General features: G+C 40.5%; 2 protein-coding genes across 4 annotated transcripts; both read left to right on the forward strand.

The window, feature by feature from the left end:
* Nucleotides 1-1,899: 1,899 nt before the first annotated feature.
* Nucleotides 1,900-5,799, forward strand: hspb7 (heat shock protein family, member 7 (cardiovascular)). Of its 2 annotated transcripts, XM_031286782.2 has the most exons (4): nucleotides 1,901-1,997; nucleotides 2,104-2,278; nucleotides 4,818-4,942; nucleotides 5,123-5,799. In XM_031286782.2, the coding sequence occupies exons 2-4, from the start codon at nucleotides 2,119-2,121 to the stop codon at nucleotides 5,300-5,302; spliced, it is 465 nt and encodes a 154-aa protein (XP_031142642.1). In that variant the 5' UTR covers nucleotides 1,901-1,997; nucleotides 2,104-2,118; the 3' UTR covers nucleotides 5,303-5,799. The 2 variants fall into 2 exon arrangements, with proteins under 2 accessions (XP_031142641.1, XP_031142642.1); XM_031286781.2 differs by having other exon boundaries at nucleotides 1,900-2,278.
* A 1,244-nt stretch (nucleotides 5,800-7,043) lies between these two features.
* Nucleotides 7,044-19,453, forward strand: zbtb17 (zinc finger and BTB domain containing 17). Of its 2 annotated transcripts, none has more exons than XM_031286671.2 (15): nucleotides 7,044-7,264; nucleotides 8,597-8,862; nucleotides 9,109-9,288; nucleotides 11,095-11,424; nucleotides 11,565-11,654; nucleotides 11,960-12,237; nucleotides 13,004-13,146; nucleotides 13,252-13,552; nucleotides 14,135-14,222; nucleotides 14,753-14,869; nucleotides 14,972-15,092; nucleotides 15,467-15,597; nucleotides 15,753-16,016; nucleotides 16,176-16,265; nucleotides 18,094-19,453. In XM_031286671.2, exons 2-15 carry the CDS (start codon nucleotides 8,658-8,660, stop codon nucleotides 18,546-18,548), a joined length of 2,793 nt encoding a protein of 930 aa, XP_031142531.1. In that variant the 5' UTR covers nucleotides 7,044-7,264; nucleotides 8,597-8,657; the 3' UTR covers nucleotides 18,549-19,453. The 2 variants fall into 2 exon arrangements, with proteins under 2 accessions (XP_031142531.1, XP_031142532.1); XM_031286672.2 differs by having other exon boundaries at nucleotides 11,098-11,424.
* Nucleotides 19,454-19,855: the final 402 nt, after the last annotated feature.

Raw genomic sequence — 19,855 nt, forward strand, 5'->3', positions numbered from 1 at the left:
CTCCCTGAAATGATCATAAGCCATATTTTATCATTATTATGCATTTGACTCCATCCAAACTTAATCACATGGTAAACATTATGTATCCCACTTTTAACCTCACAAGACAACACTTAGTGTTTATGTTTTATCTTCATTCATTGACATTGACCTACATATTTGAACGCCTTAAGGCAGGGATCACACTGGATGCCTAAATAGACCATTCATTTCTTTGAAGTTGTTAAGATGCTATGATCTGCTGAGCTTTCCAATACACACCTCTTATTTGTTATCATCGAGAGCTTCCTCGCTTCCCAACAACCAAACTGAAATTAACAGAGGGCTGTGTATATTCTGCCATAATAAAAAAAAAGACGAAATGTTTTTGAAAACTGAGATACGTACCAGCTAAGATTAGTTCAACCTTAAATAAAATGACAAAAATGTATTGAAAAATGAATATGACCAACATCATTGACATTTCCTAACACATTTTGCAGACTACCACTTTGATCTTGATGACAGCTCCATCAGAGGTGCAAAACACCGTCTAATTTTGAATAAAAGGCCAGTATGAACCAACAATATTACTGCTGTTACTATGGAGGGGTGGAGGCTCTGTGCTCCCTGGCAGGGAGTAGGTTAGTTGCTGGGCTGGATTTAGACCTTCAGCAGGGGCTCTGAGCTCTATACTGATAAGACTGGGAGAACATATCACCGTGTGGTGTCATTTGTAATGTCTGGTAACCTTTGAAATGTGGCTTTAAAACAAAAAAAACGGCAACCTTCGTGTATTTTTTCTCAACCTTGAATTCCTGCCTCGAATTTTCAATTTCAAGATGATTGTGATTGCAGTTGTAATGAGTGATGTTATATGTGTCATACACAGGTCATATGTATATTATAGGCAACCCACTCTTGACTGAAAAGCAGAAGTCAAATATGTAATGTCAATGAGCACATGAATGGATTTTAATAGATTAGCTGTCAGCAGCAAAGAGGAGAGCAGTGAGTTTCCTTATCATGATGGCCTGTGCTCTCCACGCAGGTATTAATAGCCACAAAGCAATGTCACTACTAAGTCCCCTGCTCCCGCTGACAGCTTTGTTTTCAAGCACATTCTTTCCATCTTTGTTTTGCTCCTAACTTATACTCTGAAATAAGAGGCAAGGCTCCTTTTTCACTTTTTAATTGACTTTCTTCTCTCCACCCAGCTCAGTGGCAAAACAGCATTTTCCGGCGTATCGTTTGGTGTAAATGTGCTCGGAGGTTTAACATTTCAGAGATTAACTCCTTAACCCTTGTGTTGACTTCGGGTCACATGATCCCGTTTAAAATTGTTGTTTTATATCAGAAAATATGGGACGTAGAAATAAGCGCTGAAAATGAGTAGAAGAAAAATTTAAAACGTTGGAAAAAGCAAAAACAAACTGTGAAAAAAGGCATCAAAAACGTTGGGAAAGATTTCAAGATTGAAGGGAAGACAACACAAGGGTTAAACAGATGACAAAAATCTCTCTAATGAGATGCTGTGAAAACACTGATGTCATTTAATGGCAGAACCATGTGAGGATCCAATGTCAGGACAAAGGCATAGGACTTAATGTTAAGAAAGTGGCACAGACAGAATTAAAGAGAAGAGGGGGAAGCTATTTTAGGCATGGTGTATCTGAAAGGACAACTGTTGCCCCCCCCCCCCGCTCCTTCCCTACCTCTCTCTATCAAATGCCGCTCTCTGACCATGCTCTTAACCTCATAGCCTTCAATGCCCAGACATTTTCCAACAACAGACCCCTCTCTCCATCGCTCTGTGCATCTCGTGATAAATATAGAACACTATTACCCTTTCCCAATGAGCTGTGACACATGTGCGCACCTCCCAATCACGTATTGGACCATACACTATATAAGGGCCAAGGGTGGGTGGCTTCAGGAAAGTGGGAAAATAAAGGACTTTACCTAACACAGACAAGAAAAACACAAGATAGGAAGAACAGAAAGCAGACAGAGGAGCTGTGTGTAACATTTCTTACATTTAAGCGTCTGAAAGACTCCCATAAGAATCCACTCTCTCCGCCTCCCTCTTCCCTCCCTTTACTCTTCCTCCTCTGCCTTACCCAGCACTCTCAGCCATCCATGAGTGTGACCAACTCCTCTGCCTATCGATCGGAGCGTAGTTTCCACCAGACCTCATCCTCATCCTCTGGTAACCCATACATGGAGAAGAGCCGGGGACTGTTTGCTGAGGACTTTGGCTCCTTCATGAGGCCTGGGAGCGACGCCTTGGGGTTTTCCAGTAAGTTGGAAGCAGGTTCTGGTCTCTGTTACTCCTTTTGTATACAAAAGTGGTATGAAAATAATAGCAACAGCAGGTTGAAGAGACAGGTTTGACTGTAAAGTAGATCTATGTCTGTGCTTGGAAGCTATTTGTTCAAAGTGTGGTGTTTTTTTCTCCATAAAGTGGTGATAAAACATGTCCGTGGTGGAAGTTCAGAGGAGGGAGAAAGAAACAGACAAGACAGAGTTAAAAAGGCAAAGGGACTCTAGTGTGGTTGATGTGTGTGGACAAATATATTTCTAAGTAAGATTGTAGCCATGGTTTGATGGAATAACTTTAGTGTAAAAAAATAAATAAAACAGATGCACACAAGGGAACATACTCCAAGTTTAGGCTGTATTTCTGTAGAAATGGAGGCATTAATCCGCTTTCTCTTCCAGGTTTTTCAGGCATTTGTGTGTAAATTTCACATTATAAGGTCAGGAGACATTTCACTTTACAGTGCCTGTGGTTCATCTTCTAGCTCAATAATGTGTGAACTGCTCTATATCAGCTCACTGCTGGCGCACACAGACTTGTGAATGTGTGACATCTAAACTTTAAATGGACTCGGAGTCCATGTGGCCCATGTATCAGGGACAGAGTTGAATTGTTTTGGAACCATTGTTGGTATCCCATAAGAGCGCACAGGAGCCTAATGGGTGGATGCAGCTAAAGGGAAAGCCAGGCACACACCCAAACACACACACACACACACACACACACACACACACACACACACACACACACACACAAGCAAGCTGGGGAATGCTGGACTGGCCGCCAGCAGTGTGACTTCACACACTGAGTATCTTGAATGACGCCTGCATAAGGAATGACCAGATGGTTGCCTGGTGACCAGTGTACACACCAAATACAGTGCTTACACACACAGTTGGAATGATGTCACACTGTCAAACTAACCTGCATGGGAAGTCAGAGCTAATATCTCACACACACTCATGTCCAGTCTGTGTGTGAGGTCATGTGTCACCAAAACGTTCTTCACTGAGCTCAGAATCTCTGGGGACAGACTGTAACTGACCAGCATCAGACTGCATGACTATCATATGTTTCTCTACTCTATCCTGTTACTGCCATAAACCTTTTCCATACAGCTAATCAATATCTTAAAAAAACAAACAATGGAACAAGTGACTAGGTGTAACGTGAAGGGTGTCCCTCATAGTCACAACCCCACAGAACAGTATCAACCGACTCTTCAGTTCCGCTCAGCTATACAGCGCTTTTTAGGCCATTTTCCTTTCCCCTAAATTCTGCTCTCATCTACTCCATCTTTCAGCAGCAGCAACAGCAGCAGACAGCTGTTTTTAGTGAAATGGCTCTGATAAATCTGTTAACTAACTGCCCAGCACAAAACAGCAGACAGACAGTTAGCTTGCAGTTAGCAACTGGCTGGGAAAGAATAAAAATTCTTGGTAGTTGCTAAAAACATCTGTTGAAATCAAACCATTGCTCTGATCTGAACTGTGACTTTTCAATTACTCTCTGTAGAACTTTATACAATAACAATATACAGCCAAGTATGCTGGCTCCCACCTATGGTATAACCACAGAGAGCCTCATCATACAATTTTGAATTTGGTTTCACCACCAAGAATATTACCTTCATAATTGTCATAGCCATTTACTTCAGCAAATTCCAAAGATCTTGCAATAAATAGCCTGTTAGTACCATGGTCAGCTAATCAAAGCTGGTCAATTTATAAAAGACATTTGTTTAAGTCCAAATCTGTCAAAGTCTAAAACGACACTTCCACAATTCCATGAATTTGATGGGAAACCAAATAAATAATATAAACCAATTTCAGAACTGCTGTGATGCAAAAAAAGAATGGCCAAATAATTAATGTGACACATTTAAGGTCAAATAATATGTAGAAAGCTAGACAATTCCCACTTCTGTGCCTTTATTTTAAGAATATAAAGTACTCAAATGTCATTGGCAAGTACAATAGTATTTACATACTCATCCTTTCAGTGATGTGAAAACTAACAAGACCCTGAAACTTAAGCAGCTTAATGGAATTCAGCCAGCATTAATTTTCCTACTGTGTCTATTCTATTGTTCCTGCTTTAAAAAAAAAAATTCACAGACTTTTTAAAAGGTATGTGTTTTAAAATTGGGTTCCCAGGATATATACAGATCCGGGCTAGCTTTGCCTCTAAAAAAAAAGCTTGTAATCTCAGAAGAAAATAGTTAGCCTGAATAATGTTGTATTATAAGTTGTTGGCATGTAACACCGAAATGACAATAACTGAAAATCTTTCAATAACATGATGTAGTCTTTTAAATCAATGAGAGCCTATAACATGTCTGTTACCGATTCCTATATCGTTATTATCACCAGCCCACAATTATCAGACCATGTGATTACCCTCTTTAGCATGTAGCGTAAATGAGAATACAGTGAAAATGATTTGTCAAAGAGGCAAGTATAGATTTACTTCTATTTCCTCCTGTGGTTTAAGATCCTTTCTCATATTGTGGCCTTAGGTGGTTCTGGAAATATCAAGACTCTTGGGGATTCGTACCAGTTCACGGTTGACGTGCGAGACTTCTCCCCTGAAGATGTCATCGTCACCACATCCAACAACCAGATTGAAGTTCATGCAGAAAAGGTGGGCGGCCTTCTTTTTTATATTGAATAGTATATATAGTCTTTAAAACAATGTTAGTGTTCCAATGATATGACTAAAATCATATTAAACTGGGGTCTGTGGACTAGACAAATCACTTATCAAAGCATTTATCTACAGTCACAATACATTAAGTCATTGCTAACATTCTGTCTTTGGCAGTTGGCCCAGGATGGTTCAGTGATGAACACTTTTACACACAAGTGCCAACTACCTGAGGATGTGGACCCCACCTCAGTGACATCATCACTGGGTGCCGAAGGGACCCTAACAGTCAGGGCACGGCGACACCCGGCCAAACACGAGCTCGTACAGACCTTCCGCACCGAGATCAAGATCTAGAGAGGGATCGGCTTTCTCATCACAAACCTTTCACTTTTTTGTTTTTATGCTACTTCCTCATTTCCTGTCTTCACTTAAACCATTCTACTTTAAAAAATGCCACGTCCATCCTCCACAACTGCAACAATGCCTGTTGCTGCCCATTTATATTCTGAATTAGTTCACCACGTACACAGCAGCAATAGGTCATACCTGCACATAACATATTGAAACACAGGGGTTGGACATGTACGGCATTTTCACACACACACACACACACACACACACACACACACACACACACACACACACACACACACACACACACGCACACACACACACACACACACACACACGCAACAATTAACTGATCAGTTCACATTTCACTCCTGAAGACTCACCTCTGAAATTGATAGTTGCCATGTTACAGTAATAATAATTTATTGTATATTATTATTTGTGTGAATAAAATGATCCTGCTTTGACAATAAACATTGGACAGTGTATAAGCCTTTTGATTGACGTATGGCAAATTGTTTTTATTAAAGGTATGGGCCTGGAGTTTGGGAAGATGATATTCTATTAAACTCTTCGGTCTATTTAAAAAGCTGATTTCTACATTTGTATACTAATAGCCTACTTATGTTTTTTTAGGCAAACAAATGATAATGGCTTCAGCATTTCTCCCTTTGACTTTTGTTGCTGCCACTATGGAGAAGGCTTTGAAACCCGATTTAAGTAGCACTTAATTTTGGAAAATAAAACAGAAAAAAACAGAGCGTAACTGAAAATGTAATTACGGTAACATTAAAACGTAAAAAAAAAAAAATAAATAAGCAAAAAAAAGTCATTTTAGAAATTCTTCTTTTTGGTTTCTGCACTACATTTTGGTGGTGGAGGGTGTGTTGGGGGATAGCCAAACCTCAGTATTACAGTAAATCCTGGCTAAGACGCTGTCCAAGATGTATTTTTTAGAACCTAACCAGAATTGAACTGTCCGTCCCTGTCTTTATTCAATATGCTAATTAATTAATAATCCATTTTGAATATATGATTAACCCAACACCATTGTGTTCTTCACCATACAGTGTATCCACATAACGATAAAAAATAGGACAAATGTAGGCCTAAAGGTGTGGTAAGCAGTGAACACCACAAGGCAAACCACTCAATATGAAAAATCTATACGAAACCAAGCTTAGGATAGAAGGTGCTTCTGTTCAGTCTTTTATGTGTGTTTATGAGGCATCTGTTGTGCTTACATGAAAAAAGAATTTCAAAGATTCTATTCAAACAAAAATAATTTAGAAGCCTTTGTTATGTGGCTGTAATTTACTCTATGTTTGAGCCAGGCTGAGGGCCTGAGGCCTTTGCATTTTGGCATGCTTCTCTGTGTGGAAGACAACATTACATAATTTATAATTTATGCCTAATTTATAATGTTGTAGGCTACTGTAAGTAGCCTTGAAATTAATTAATAATTTTTATGTTCCCTTGAAGAGTGCTTTGGAAGTAGGCTATTATTATAATACAGTTTGATACTACTCAGTAGCCTAGCATAGTAGTCTACACTATGATTTTGAATTTAAAATAAAAAAGCAAGGTTTTTGGTAGGTTTACTTTTCAGTAGCTCGTTGGCTCCAACTTGAAATGTGTTTAATAACATCTAAAGTGTTGGTGGTTGTGGTGTGTGTCACCCATGGATGTATACAAAAAACAGAATAACTTGATGATATTGCGCCACCCCGTGGTCATCATCAGCACAGCACTTGCTCACACTGCGCGTGCTCCTGCCATACATCCGGCCGGTCCCTATCAATCGATCAGAGAGAGGAAGATGGCGGTGGATGGAGTTATGGTCAGCGGGGCAGGATCGATCACCGAAAAACTCGATTGGGTTGTTTTTTCCTAACAGAGTCAAACTCTCCATATCACCGCATGAGCAGCAATTTGAACTCAGAGCGCAAAAGCTACAACAAGAAGGTAATTCGGGAGTTTGTTTTTATTATAACTGCGCTTGAATTGAGCGAAATGAGCAAGCTAGCTGAGGAAACAACAAGGGATGAAGACAGGCCCGACTCCTCGGTCCGCCATCTTGTCCCTTCACTACATGCTTGTCAAGGCACGCTAAATTAATCCCTGATAACAAAGCTACAAGGATGAAGGAATTGTAATCGATGTATTGCACTGTCAAACCAAGCTGTCAAAACTTAAATTCAACAAAATCTTCATTTCCAGTCACAAAACCGTTTAACTGTTGTTTTCCCGGTAGTTTGAGTCTAGTGCGAGTTAGTTCATGGCCGATATCAGTTGAAGCTAGCTAAATGCTGGCGTCGTTCTGGCTTTTTTTTTTTGCTACTTGTGAGCGTGTGTAACTTTAGCTAACGTTACATTGTATTTCATTGTTGCAGCCTATGCGTATATAAGCTAGCAAACGTTATATTTTGAATGATTGTTTTCTTCGTTGTTAACACAGTTTAAAAATCGTATCTCTGTCTCGAGTATATACCTTTTCTGTAGGAGAAGATATTACTAGCTACATCCGTTATGCAGAGACCACTGCCATTCAACATCAGTAGCGTTACAGCACAATTCAGAAACACTTTCTACAAGATAAAGTATTTGTTTGACTTGTGTATTAAATGGGGATATTTAGAAATGGGACTACTGTTTGGATCATCTACATGTCATTGTGCTCATTTTACAACAAAGACAGTATTACATTACCTCGGAATAATGAAAGTAGATAAGCATTTATCCATCCTGAGTGACTACAGATATATAACTGTATTAAGGTTAGAGTTCATTCATTTATTCATTCAAACCTTAATTTAAGCCTGAGAAATCATTGAGGTTTTCCTCATTGGCAATGATGTCATTAAACAGAGAAATACACAAAGTTAAACAAATCAAAAGAGGGCAACACTCAGTGAAAACATTAATTGCATACTGAGGCAAAGTGGTTTGAGATCATCGTCTTGAATTTTCCGGGGGAAGTGAGATCTTGAGAATGTGTTGCAGATAAGTTGCTTTTTGATACTAATAGTCTGTGTTTTGTTTAACATTACACTCTAACATCTTAACAACTGAAATCATTGCTCTATTCATCGGAATTATTAATCAAAACCAATTGCTTTACTATGCTGAGGGAGGATACATAGTCATGTCAGAGGTGAACAACGCAGATTGATTGGTAGTGTCTAATTAAAGGCCAATAAATTTCATGCCAGTGTAAAGACAAGCTGGTCAAGCCAACTATCAACCTTTTGAGCCTTTCCTAATGTAGCCAACCACATATGACTTCTTGCCTGTCAGCGGTCCGCAGAGCCCGTGCCTGCCCACCAGCCTCTTCCACCGTCCCCAAGCCTTTGGGACGATGGAGTTCCCGTGGCACAGTGGGAAGGTTCTGGAGCAGCTTAACTGCCAGCGCAAGCAGGGCCTGCTGTGTGACTGCACCTTTGTTGTGGACGGGGTGGACTTCAAGGCCCACAAAGCTGTGCTGGCTGCCTGCAGTGTCTACTTCCGCACCCTCTTCCTGGACCAGAAAGATGTAGTGCATCTTGACATTAGCAATGCAGCAGGTGGGTTCCCATCCGTATACCTTCACATAATAAAACCTTTTCTGATTCTGATTCTGATCAGCCTGTGGACACGTATTTCTGCATACTTTATCACATTATGTGTTTGATTTATTTTGTAATTTTTATTATCCCGTGCTCTGCCTTTGCATACCGTCACAGTGCTTTACTTAAATAATAGTACTTTACATGTACCCTACCATCGCTGCTGTTTAACCAGACCTGTTGTATTGTTGATTATCGTTGCAGGTTTGGGTCAGGTCCTGGAGTTTATGTACACTGCCAAGCTGACTTTAAGTCCACAGAATGTAGAAGATGTGCTGGCTGTTGCTAACTTTCTACAGATGCAAGAAATTGTAAACGCCTGCTCTGCGTACCAGTCAATGGCAAATCCAGCTCCATCCCTCATAACACTGGATTTCGCTGTTGGTATGTCCAATTTTCACAAAGCTTTGGCGGCTTTTTCAATATAGGGCTGCAGTCAATACTCAGTATAAATAGTTTTTTGTAATGAATGCATTAAACATTACATTTTCATGTCAGAACCTTTAAAGTAATAATAATTTTCCTCACCCTAATCATCTGCGCCCTCAAAGTGCTGAACCAGGTCAAGCATTTGTTGCTGGTGTAGAAAGGGGCAGATGGGGTTAACAAGGTACATTTTCTGTGTTGAATGAATTTAAAAAATCAAATGTGTTTAACCTTAACTGTCACTTCCCATGGCATGAGGTTTCCTAATGTTTATATTATTTGGAACAAGGTATTCCCACTCTATCCATAGTTAGTAGCAGATAGCATTCTTCACCTGCGTTTTAAAGAAATACATTTTAAAATGTTGTTCAGGCATTCATATTAATTAACTGTTATATCGAGTTGATATTAAAGGAGAATTCCGGTCGATTTCAACACGTAGCTCTGTTGTTTGTAAATTTGGAGTGCTGTCAGTAGCGAGAAAAACGAAAACAATCGGTGTTGCCTACACCGTGTTATCCTCCTGCTACAGTTTGCACCCAGGAGGCTGAAACCGGGCAAGTTTGAAACGTGCTTTTAGCCTCTTAACATGTTCGAAATGTCATTACAAGTGCCTACCCATGTGAAGTGATTCCTCCCGAGTGAACACAGTGAATCTGACTGCAGTAGATGTGAAAGAAATGCATAAAATTTGTGCTAATTCAGCTCTGTTTAGTTCCGGTGTTGAGACGGCAAGACGAGTGCTTAGGGACCGTCTACAAAGTACAACACCGAAAAGAGATACAAAAATATTTATTAATTGAATGATTAAATAAGGTAGTGTCTCCAAACTTACCTCATTATAACTTGTCTCCTGCTAGTTGTACTAGAGCACTTACTTTAAAAAAATAAGCATATGCCTATTTTTGAAAATATTTTTGTACTACTTACTGGTGTTGTAGTTTGTAGACGGTCCCTAAGCGCACACAACACCGGAACTAAACAGAGCTGAATTAGCACAACTTTTATGCATTTCTTTCACATCTACTGCAGTCAGATTCACTGTGTTCACTCGGGAGGAATCACTTCACATGGGTAGGCACTTGTAATGACATTTCGAACATGTTAAGATGCTAAAAGCACGTTTCAAACTTGCCCGGTTTCAGCCTCCTGGGTGCAAACTGTAGCAGGAGGATAACACGGTGTAGGCAACACCGATTGTTTTCATTTTTCTCGCTACTGACAGCACTCCAAATTTACAAACAACAGAGCTACGTGTTGAAATCGACCGGAATTCTCCTTTAATATCAACTCGATATAACAGTTAATTAATATGAATGCCTGAACAACATTTTAAAATGTATTTCTTTAAAACGCAGGTGAAGAATGCTATCTGCTACTAACTATGGATAGAGTGGGAATACCTTGTTCCAAATAATATAAACATTAGGAAACCTCATGCCATGGGAAGTGACAGTTAAGTGACAGAATTCTCCTTTTAACCTTTCATTAAAATCCACATCTGGTAAAGTATTTCTCTGATATGATGATTGTGATACAATTTCATGAATTCCACATTTTGTGCAAAATATATCAGTCTACTCTGGTTACTCATTGTTGTTTATACGAAGCTATTAACCTAATCTGATTCAAATTTAACATTTTGATTCCAATCCACTTTGCAGTCGAAGTATGAAATATGGAGCCTTACTGTATATACAGTAATCGCCCACCATCTTCTATTAAAAAGGAAACCTCTCAATTTTTTCTTTACTTACAAACCAGAAGAAAAACAAGGTGAAGTAGAGCAGAGAGAGGAACTGGAGAGTGACCTGGCAGAAGTGGCGTCTCAAGCAGAGGAGAGTCCTAGTATCCCCACAGAAGATAAAGAGCCCCCACAAAATCAGGAAACTGTAAAGGAAGACATCGCCACTGAAACGCATCAGACTGTTTCCAAGCCCAGCCCCACCAGAACCCACTCAGGCCGAGGACGACACCCCAAAACCGCCCCTATTTCTGCTCAAAAGAAGATACCTGTAAAGAAGGAGGAAGAAAGTGCTGCACAAGATGCACCTGGATTTCAGGACGACCCCTCTGATGCTGACTATGCGCCCAGTAAGTACATATTTATAGAATGTAATCTAATCTGTCCATTGGGGGTGTTTAAGGTCCACATGATGCATTGAAGTGTCTTTAGCAAGTGTTGCTCTTTCTTATTTGACTAATAAACTGAGGTATTTTCCCTTTGTTTACAGAATCACAGTTGAAATCCGCTGGCAGCTCATCTTACATGAGCTCTCGAGGGAGAAGAATCCGAAAACCTCCTCGACGAAACTTCCCACTTGGTGAGCAGGCTGCGCTGGTTTACTCTGCTACAGTATATCAACCCAAACGTCTTCCTGTTCTTCTAAGCTTTTCACTGGTTATGGAACTTGTTGAGTATCACCATACAGAAACATATTCCAGACAGAAAAAGTCAGGGAAATTGACACATTTGAAAAAGGTTTCAATAGAACTAGTGTAAGTATTCTAGTGTTTCTTTAGTTTTAGTCTTACATTCAATTCCAGGTATCGTGATGGTTTAAAAAAAACAAAAATTATACCTTCAGACAGTATGTCATTTTCAGGAGTTCCCTATTATACCTTGTAGACAATTACTCCGAGGAAGAAGGCACATCAAAGAAAAAATCTGAGAAGAAGGTGGCGGAGCGGGCAGAAGAGGCCGGAGAACAGCAGGACGACTGTGCAGAGACTGGCGACGGGGAAGCTGATGATGAAGAGGGGTCTGGAGAAGAAGACGATGAGGTTAGCGAGCAGGTGGATGAAGTCGATTCGGGCAGCGACAGAGATGGGAGACAAAGTCAGTCAGCGTCTATGAGCAGCCGATCGGAGTCGAAGCCTTACAGCTCCGTGACACACAAATGTGAGGTGAGAAATATCAGTCTGGGTGCAGGAGGAAAGTAACTGTAGTCATTTACAATTTATAACTTCTTTACCTTGGTGTTTCCATTTTGTCAGACTTAATGCTTTGTTTAGCTTGTGCATATAAGTTAATAGCATCAAATTTGTAGTCTATATCGACAACGTTTAATTTACGGGATTGTTCCAGTGCCGCCGGATGTCCCTCATTTTTGGCCGGATGTCCATCACCTTCCGCTTTCTTTCACAATAGTCATGAGGGCCGCTAAGCGCCAGACAAAACCCTGGTGCCACTACAAAATAGCCTCGGGAAGGAACTTGTTTTGGTGGAACGTGTACGTTCAAAGGTTGTTTTAGTCGTGCAACAGAAAACTCAGATTGGACAGATAGTCTAGCTAGCTGTCTGGATTTACCCTGCAGAGATCTGAGGAGCAGTTAACCATAGTCCTCAGAAATCCACCGGAGTTTAAACTTCCAACACAAAGCAAGCATAAAGTAACGGACATCTGGCCGAAAAGGAGGATATGCGGCGGCAATGGAGCAATCCCGGATGTGAAACGTCGTGAATATAGACTACAGTAGAAACAAACAGCCACAGGGGCATTAGAGCTTATATATCCCCATCAAACTTGGAAATGTTGTTGATGCTGGGAGCTTTTATGCAAATCTTGACGTCAGACGTTTGTGGCAAATGTTGGTTACATTTGCATACAAATATTTGCATTAAAAGGTTTTGTCAGCTCACTCTTCATGACATATTTCTTTTTCTTTCCAGGACTGTGGGAAGAAATTCACCCACACTGGTAATTTCAAGAGACACATGCGTATTCACACAGGAGAGAAGCCGTTCAGCTGTCGGGATTGCAACAAGGCTTTCTCTGACCCTGCAGCGTGTAAAGCCCATGAGAAAACACACAGGTGAATTACGTATTTATTTTTCAGCGAGACATTTAGTTTACTGACACCCGCCTATTGAGCTCTGTCCGCTTTGTGTCTTTTAATTGCGCTACTGTCGCCTCCTAGCCCTCTGAAGCCGTACTGCTGCTCGACTTGTGGAAAGAGCTACCGCCAGATCAGCCTGCTCAACCTGCACCGCAAACGCCACACGGGCGAAGCGCGGTACAGCTGCGAAGTGTGCGGCAAGCTCTTCACCACGTCCGGCAACCTAAAGCGCCACCAGCTGGTGCACAGCGGCGAAAAGCCGTACCACTGCGACTTCTGCGAGAAGGCCTTCTCTGACCCCACCGCCAAGATGCGACATCTGGAGACGCACGACACAGAGAAGGGCAACAAGTGTGCGTACTGCGACAAACGCTTCAACCAGGTAGCAACATGTTCGTGAAGGCTTTGTATAAGCAACTGTACAACAAACATTCATGCTGTGATTGCAGATTTTATTTCTGACAAATGTTATAATATCTTCAACTGTAGAAAACCTGAGTTTGGTAGCCACACGTTACTATTATTACCAGTGATGTGGTACTGAGCATATTATATTGAGTCTCTTAAAGATGCAGTAGGTAAGACTAAACTAACTTTCTGTCATATTTGCTGAAACTGACCATATGTTCCAGTAGAACTATATGAAGCTGGTAATTTAAAAAAATTTATGGCTCCTCTGGCACCACCTACAGCCTGTAGTGTGATTTGCAAAAATCCACAGCTCCCTGTTCAGATGCACCAATCATGGCCAGGGGGGGTGTCTAAGTGCGTGTCAATCACTGCTCATGCACACGCATTCATTCTCCCTTGTGGGGGGGGGCTTAGGAGACCGTTTAGGCTTTAGCAGAAAGGGGGGAGGGACTGAGAAGTTGTCGATGTTCAAATTCTTTGGCTAAGTCCTGGATCTTCACAATCCTACCTACAGCACCTTTAACTCTTTACCTAATTTTGTGTTTTTTTTTAGCCGGGAAATCTCAAGGCCCACCTAAAGATCCATATCACAGACGGGCCTCTCAAGTGCAAGGAATGTGGCAAACAGTTTACTACCTCAGGTAAGACGATAGTATTTTACCATATTTTTCTTGAATTTTATTTACTTCTGTTCTACAGAAGTTATACAGTTATCCAGAACTGAAGAAGTATCTGACTGAGAACCTTCACAGACTTCTGTTATACAGTGATCTTAACTTGTTAGAAATGTGCTGAGGTGATTTGATGATGTAAATAAGCGTTGCCACCCCACGGTTGTCACATGATTTCAGTTAAAGTTAGTAAGATGCTACTGGTGGTGTTAACAGAGAGCTACAGTTAACTGGTCATACAAACTCCCCTGGAACACACAGACAGAGTTTCAACTTTCCTTGAAATATTTGTAAATTACTGTATAATCACCTCCTGATATTGACTTTTTCAGGTATTTTTTCAGGTATGCATTGGCAGTAGTGTTTTTTTCACCATTTCATCTGGCGCTAACACAATCCCAGCTGCTTTCAGTTTGTCTGCACGTTATCTAAATATCTAATCATTGTCTTTGCTTTGAGGCATTTGGCCTAACCTTTTCTTGATGGTATCTGTTTTTTAGGAAATCTGAAGAGACACCTGCGAGTCCACAGTGGGGAGAAACCGTACACCTGTATGCACTGCCAGAGAGCTTTCAGTGACCCTGGAGCTCTGCAGCGGCATGAACGCATCCACACAGGTACATTCAGGCAGACTTTGGAATGTGAAAGCATCCATCTGAAACCCCACACAAATATTATCTACATCCCTTCATGGTGAGACTGTAAATCATGTTCTACAGGAGAGAAGCCCTGTGTCTGCCCTATCTGTGGCAAGGCCTTCACCCAGGCCAGCTCACTCATCGCTCACGTCCGCCAGCACACCGGAGAGAAGCCCTACGTGTGTGATCGCTGTGGCAAAAGGTCAGCAAGCAGATAAATCAGTGCTGTTACAGAAGGCTCACTTTTCAAATTCACTCGTACCTGGGGAATACTGGGACTGGGAAATATGCAAAAAGATAGCAGAGAACATTAACTATTGGTTTTAAGTTTTATTTTGCATAGGGAATAGTGGGAATCACAGATGACATGTATGGCCTCTCAGGTGTTCTGTTCAGTCTACAATCAAAAATAATAATAATATGCTACCATGAATTCTTAACAAAAACTGCAGCTAAAAGTAAGTGAGGAAATATGTTATTTTTCTTTTGTAATTTATGTGAACTAGCCCTTTAAACATACCAGGGTATATGAAGGAAGCAAGATGAGGGATACATATTATGTCTCTCTCTGGACAGGTTCGTGCAGTCCAGTCAACTGGCCAATCACATCCGGCATCACGACAATGTCCGGCCGCACAAGTGTCAGATGTGCAACAAGGCATTTGTCAATGTAGGAGACCTGTCGAAGCACATTATCATTCACACAGGTGAGGACAACATTATGGGACTTATGGGTAATGGAGGAAATAGAGAGACAGTCTTTCTCTCTGTCTCTGTTACTTGTTCTCTACATCCAACAGAACTCAACAGCTTTCGCCCTCAACTCTTCAGTTGTTTTCTTTTCTCCGTCTTGCTCTCTCAGGGGAGAAACCTTTCCTGTGTGATAAATGCGGCAGAGGGTTCAACCGGGTGGATAATCTGCGCTCCCACGTCAAAACCGTCCACCACGGCAAGGCCGGCATGAAGCGGCTGGTGTTAGCCGAGGGCAACACAGACGAGGGGGCTGATGGGTGCGCAGGGGCATCCACCTCTGATAGCGAGTTTAACATAGTTACCGTCACCACAGAGGACATCGTCACCCTGGCAACCGAGGCCTTGGCAGCCAGTGCTGTAGCTCAGCTGACAGGTCAGAAAGCGTCTTCCATGCCGAGTTCAGTGATTTTTGGGAGAAATATCAACATCATGGGCTTCGACCTGTGACAAATGCTGCAGATAGCACCCTGAACTTCTCTGCAGTGGACAGCGATGAGTGGTTGTTTACTTTGTGTCTTGTGTCTGTTTACAGTAGTTCCAGTGGCTACTTCAGTGTCTGCAGATGAGACGGAGGCTTTGAAAGCGGAAATCACCAAGGCAGTAGAGAAAGTGCAAGAAGCAGGTAAGACTATACAGTATACACTATACAGTATGTACTCACACATCTGTATTTGAATAATATCATAGCTTTAAAAAACCATACAGAGAGCACAATGGAACAGTGGGGTCAAGAATGGCACTTTAAACATAACAGAATATCAGACATGGGTTGGGAGAAAAGAGAACAAAACTAATATTAGGAATGCATTATTTTGAGTTAAATATTAAAAAAAGGATGGTTTAGGATGCCACCATGAAATTGAATTCACTGCAACAGCACAGCAGATTTGGGCAGAACTGGTCTGGTGGTTGAGTTGTCATGGTATTCAGCAACAACTGTCAACACATTTAACAGAAACCGCTTAAAGACAAATGTTTTTCTTATATTTCCTATTGAAGACACGAGAATTGCTATCATTGGTCTAATTACCTAAAATGTTCCTTTTACCATTAAAACATTTGTAGAACCTTTGCATATGCACATTTTTAATCAATGAATGCTACAAAAAATGCTGCCAAAATCCAAAGCAGACAAATGTTTGAACTGACCTATGAAGCTTCATATACTTGCTAAATGATATATTTAGGTAATTAATTCTCAACTCAACTATACATTGAAATGGAATTAATGCCAGTACCAAATTCATTGATGAGCAAAATAATGTTCTAAGTGACTGTGGATTTGTGGTTGCACTACTGCATGACAACGTGATAACAAGTTTGATTAAAAAAAAAAAAAAGATAAAAGTGACATGATGTTGAAAAAACAACCTGACCACAAGCTGTTCTGAAGCTTTCTATGATATACCATGGTTTTCATCAGCCGATAGTTTGTCCAGTCAAATTTCCATTTTATCTGAAGATTTTAAGGACTTCTCGGCCGTGCTGCCACTTAAAAACTGAGGTTCAAAGTTGAATCTTGACCTTGGAAACAGCAGTTGTGAAAACAATTTTGTCACTACCGTATTTTGTGAGTGACTTTGTCAAGTCAACTGTATGAACACTATGCTATGTTTTGGGAAACTAATATACCTGCAAACTATTTGCTTTTCGGCGAAAATCGCCGTTTTGAATGGGAAAATGTCATCCACGTGAATCGTGTAGATCCGAAGAGTTTTTATTTTGCAGGGGGGAGGTGCTAATACGGCACCGGCAGCAGGTAACGGCCTACCGTTAGCTAGTAGCTGGATTAAACACTGTTAAAATGCTGACAGCTAAACGGTGTAAAAGTTTGTTTGTATTTCACTGTAGAGGAACGTATGACAGTGTGCAGCAGCTGTTGTCGAAAAAACAACACAGATGTTGCGTTCACTTCAAACTCGCCTCGCCAGCCTTGTGGTGCATTCAAAGTTATTGTAAAATACCCTTTTCCCATCCAGTGGTTGTTTTTGTGAGGAATTTACTGGTGAAATAAGTTATTGTTATAAGTTATTGTTATTACATTTTTAATAAGTCATTTAAATTACTCCCTGTGGCCTTAGCAATAAACAAGCCTTTCTGTAATGTCGCCGACTGTCGTTTTGTGCTTGTATAAAATTCACCTTTTTCAGCCCTTCTGAGTTTGCAGGTATGTAATATAGTAAATTGGCTAAAATGTGCAAAAAACAAATGATATTTAAAGTATTGTATGACTTTAAATCTAAAAAAATCTGAAGGGAAAAATTGGTGTGATAATTTTGAACTGTGCAGTTGTGCTGATGACTTACTAAATGTTGTCAAATGTAAGTTTGATGTTATATACTGCTGTGTTTAGTTTCATTCTAAGCCAGTTAATGTCTAACATGAAGGGGAACACAGTTTGAGGAATTTGAATTGCTTACTTTGTTTGTCGACTCTTCTTCTGTTCCCAGATCCCAACACCCAGATCTTGTACGCTTGTGATTCATGTGGCGATAAATTCTTGGACGCCAGCTCCCTCGCCCAGCACGTACGCATCCACACAGCTCAGGCCTTGGTCATGTTTCAGGCAGATTCCGACTTCTACCAATACACCACAGCCACCGCCGCTGAGGGGGATTCTGCCTCGACATGGCAACCCACATCTGGACAAGTCATCCAGGAAGGAGAGCTGATGATCCGTGCTCAGGATGGACAGGGAGAGGCAGAGGGAGGGATGGTGGTGGAGACACAAGTAGAAGAAGAAGAAGAAGAAGAAGAAGGGACAGGAGGGGTGATCCATGAGGAAGGGAGAGAGGATGAAGAGGTGGAAGCCCACACTGAGCTCCACACAGAAGGAAATGATGAAGCTGCAGCAGAGGTAGAGGAGGAAATAGAAGAGGAAATGGAATGTGAGAGTCCGGCGTAGTGGGGCAGATTTGTGAAGAGTGTATGAAATATTGCTTAACAGAAATCTAATTTATACATGAAAAGAAAATATAAGAAATGAAGGCAGTTGATGAAACCTCAGATATTCAACATGCCATGATGGTAAACCATTAATCTATACAGGATTCATAACATACAAATACTTTATAAACAATTATATTTTAGAATTTATGGTCAAAAATCATGTGTTTTGCAGTCGGAAAAGAGGTGAGATCCAGTAATTTGGTAGATATTGTTGAGAATTCTTCCAGAGGTAGTTATACCACTTTGTATAGTTTGTTTATTTTATTTGACTGAAATGCAGAATGTGTCCTTTGTGTTTAGATCACCATTCTGTCTTACCCTTATTCACTTAAAGAAAGACCTGCGTGTTATTTTTCCATTTCACTCAGATGAGATATGTAGATTTTCCTTAAATAGTCAAACTATTTTTTATTGTACTTAGTTGTAAGTATTTTCATGAAAACCACATTATACAGAGATTATATACATGAACATGTGGGGGTACTAAAGATTTATTTGGGGGGGAATTATTAATTCCTCCATTTTTCCAGAAGTGGGATGTCGTGAACTGGGAAACAATGTAAATGCTGTGCATGTATACTATTTGTATATTTGTTATGCGTCCTCTAAAAAAAGTCTGATAAAACATAAAAAGAAATGTGTGTGGTGACGACAACCTGGTCAACAATTCTCAGTTTCACATTGATATCAAGACTTTTTTTTCTGGTATTGCAGTAAGCTGGTCACATTGGTATGAAGACGGTTTCCTGTCACCAATGGTTTTATTTCATCTGTTTATATTAACACTGTTAGATATCAGTAACATTGCTTAGACTCACTGAAAGTCATCATCTCATCAATAAAGAATCATCACACACCTGAGCCGCCTTGTGTTGTTTTTTATAAAAAATGTGTTGTTTTACTTGCTTCCTTTAAGCTTACACTGCTCACAGAATATCTAGAATATCATCAAAATGTGTGTTTCAGATATTTAAAGTAATAAAATGTATAAATTCAATAAGGAAAATAAGTAATTTGAATTGTTTAAATTATTAGCAAACACACTGCATCTCTTAAGAGAACCATCCATGAAACGTGGACGTCTTAAGTCATTAAGGCACTGCTCCTCAACTCGTGATAAAATCATGGAATTATTGATCTTAGTTATGATTATTCAATAAATATGGTAGAATTACTGTCCCAAGACTTGGCTTCCGTGATTGTCAGTCTTATACTAGAGCTTTCATCCCAATTGGCGGAGTGGCAGTCAGGCCGACGCGTTCC

The sequence above is a fragment of the Sander lucioperca genome, chromosome 12 (genome assembly GCF_008315115.2).
Source record: "Sander lucioperca isolate FBNREF2018 chromosome 12, SLUC_FBN_1.2, whole genome shotgun sequence".
Lineage (NCBI taxonomy): Eukaryota > Metazoa > Chordata > Actinopteri > Perciformes > Percidae > Sander > Sander lucioperca.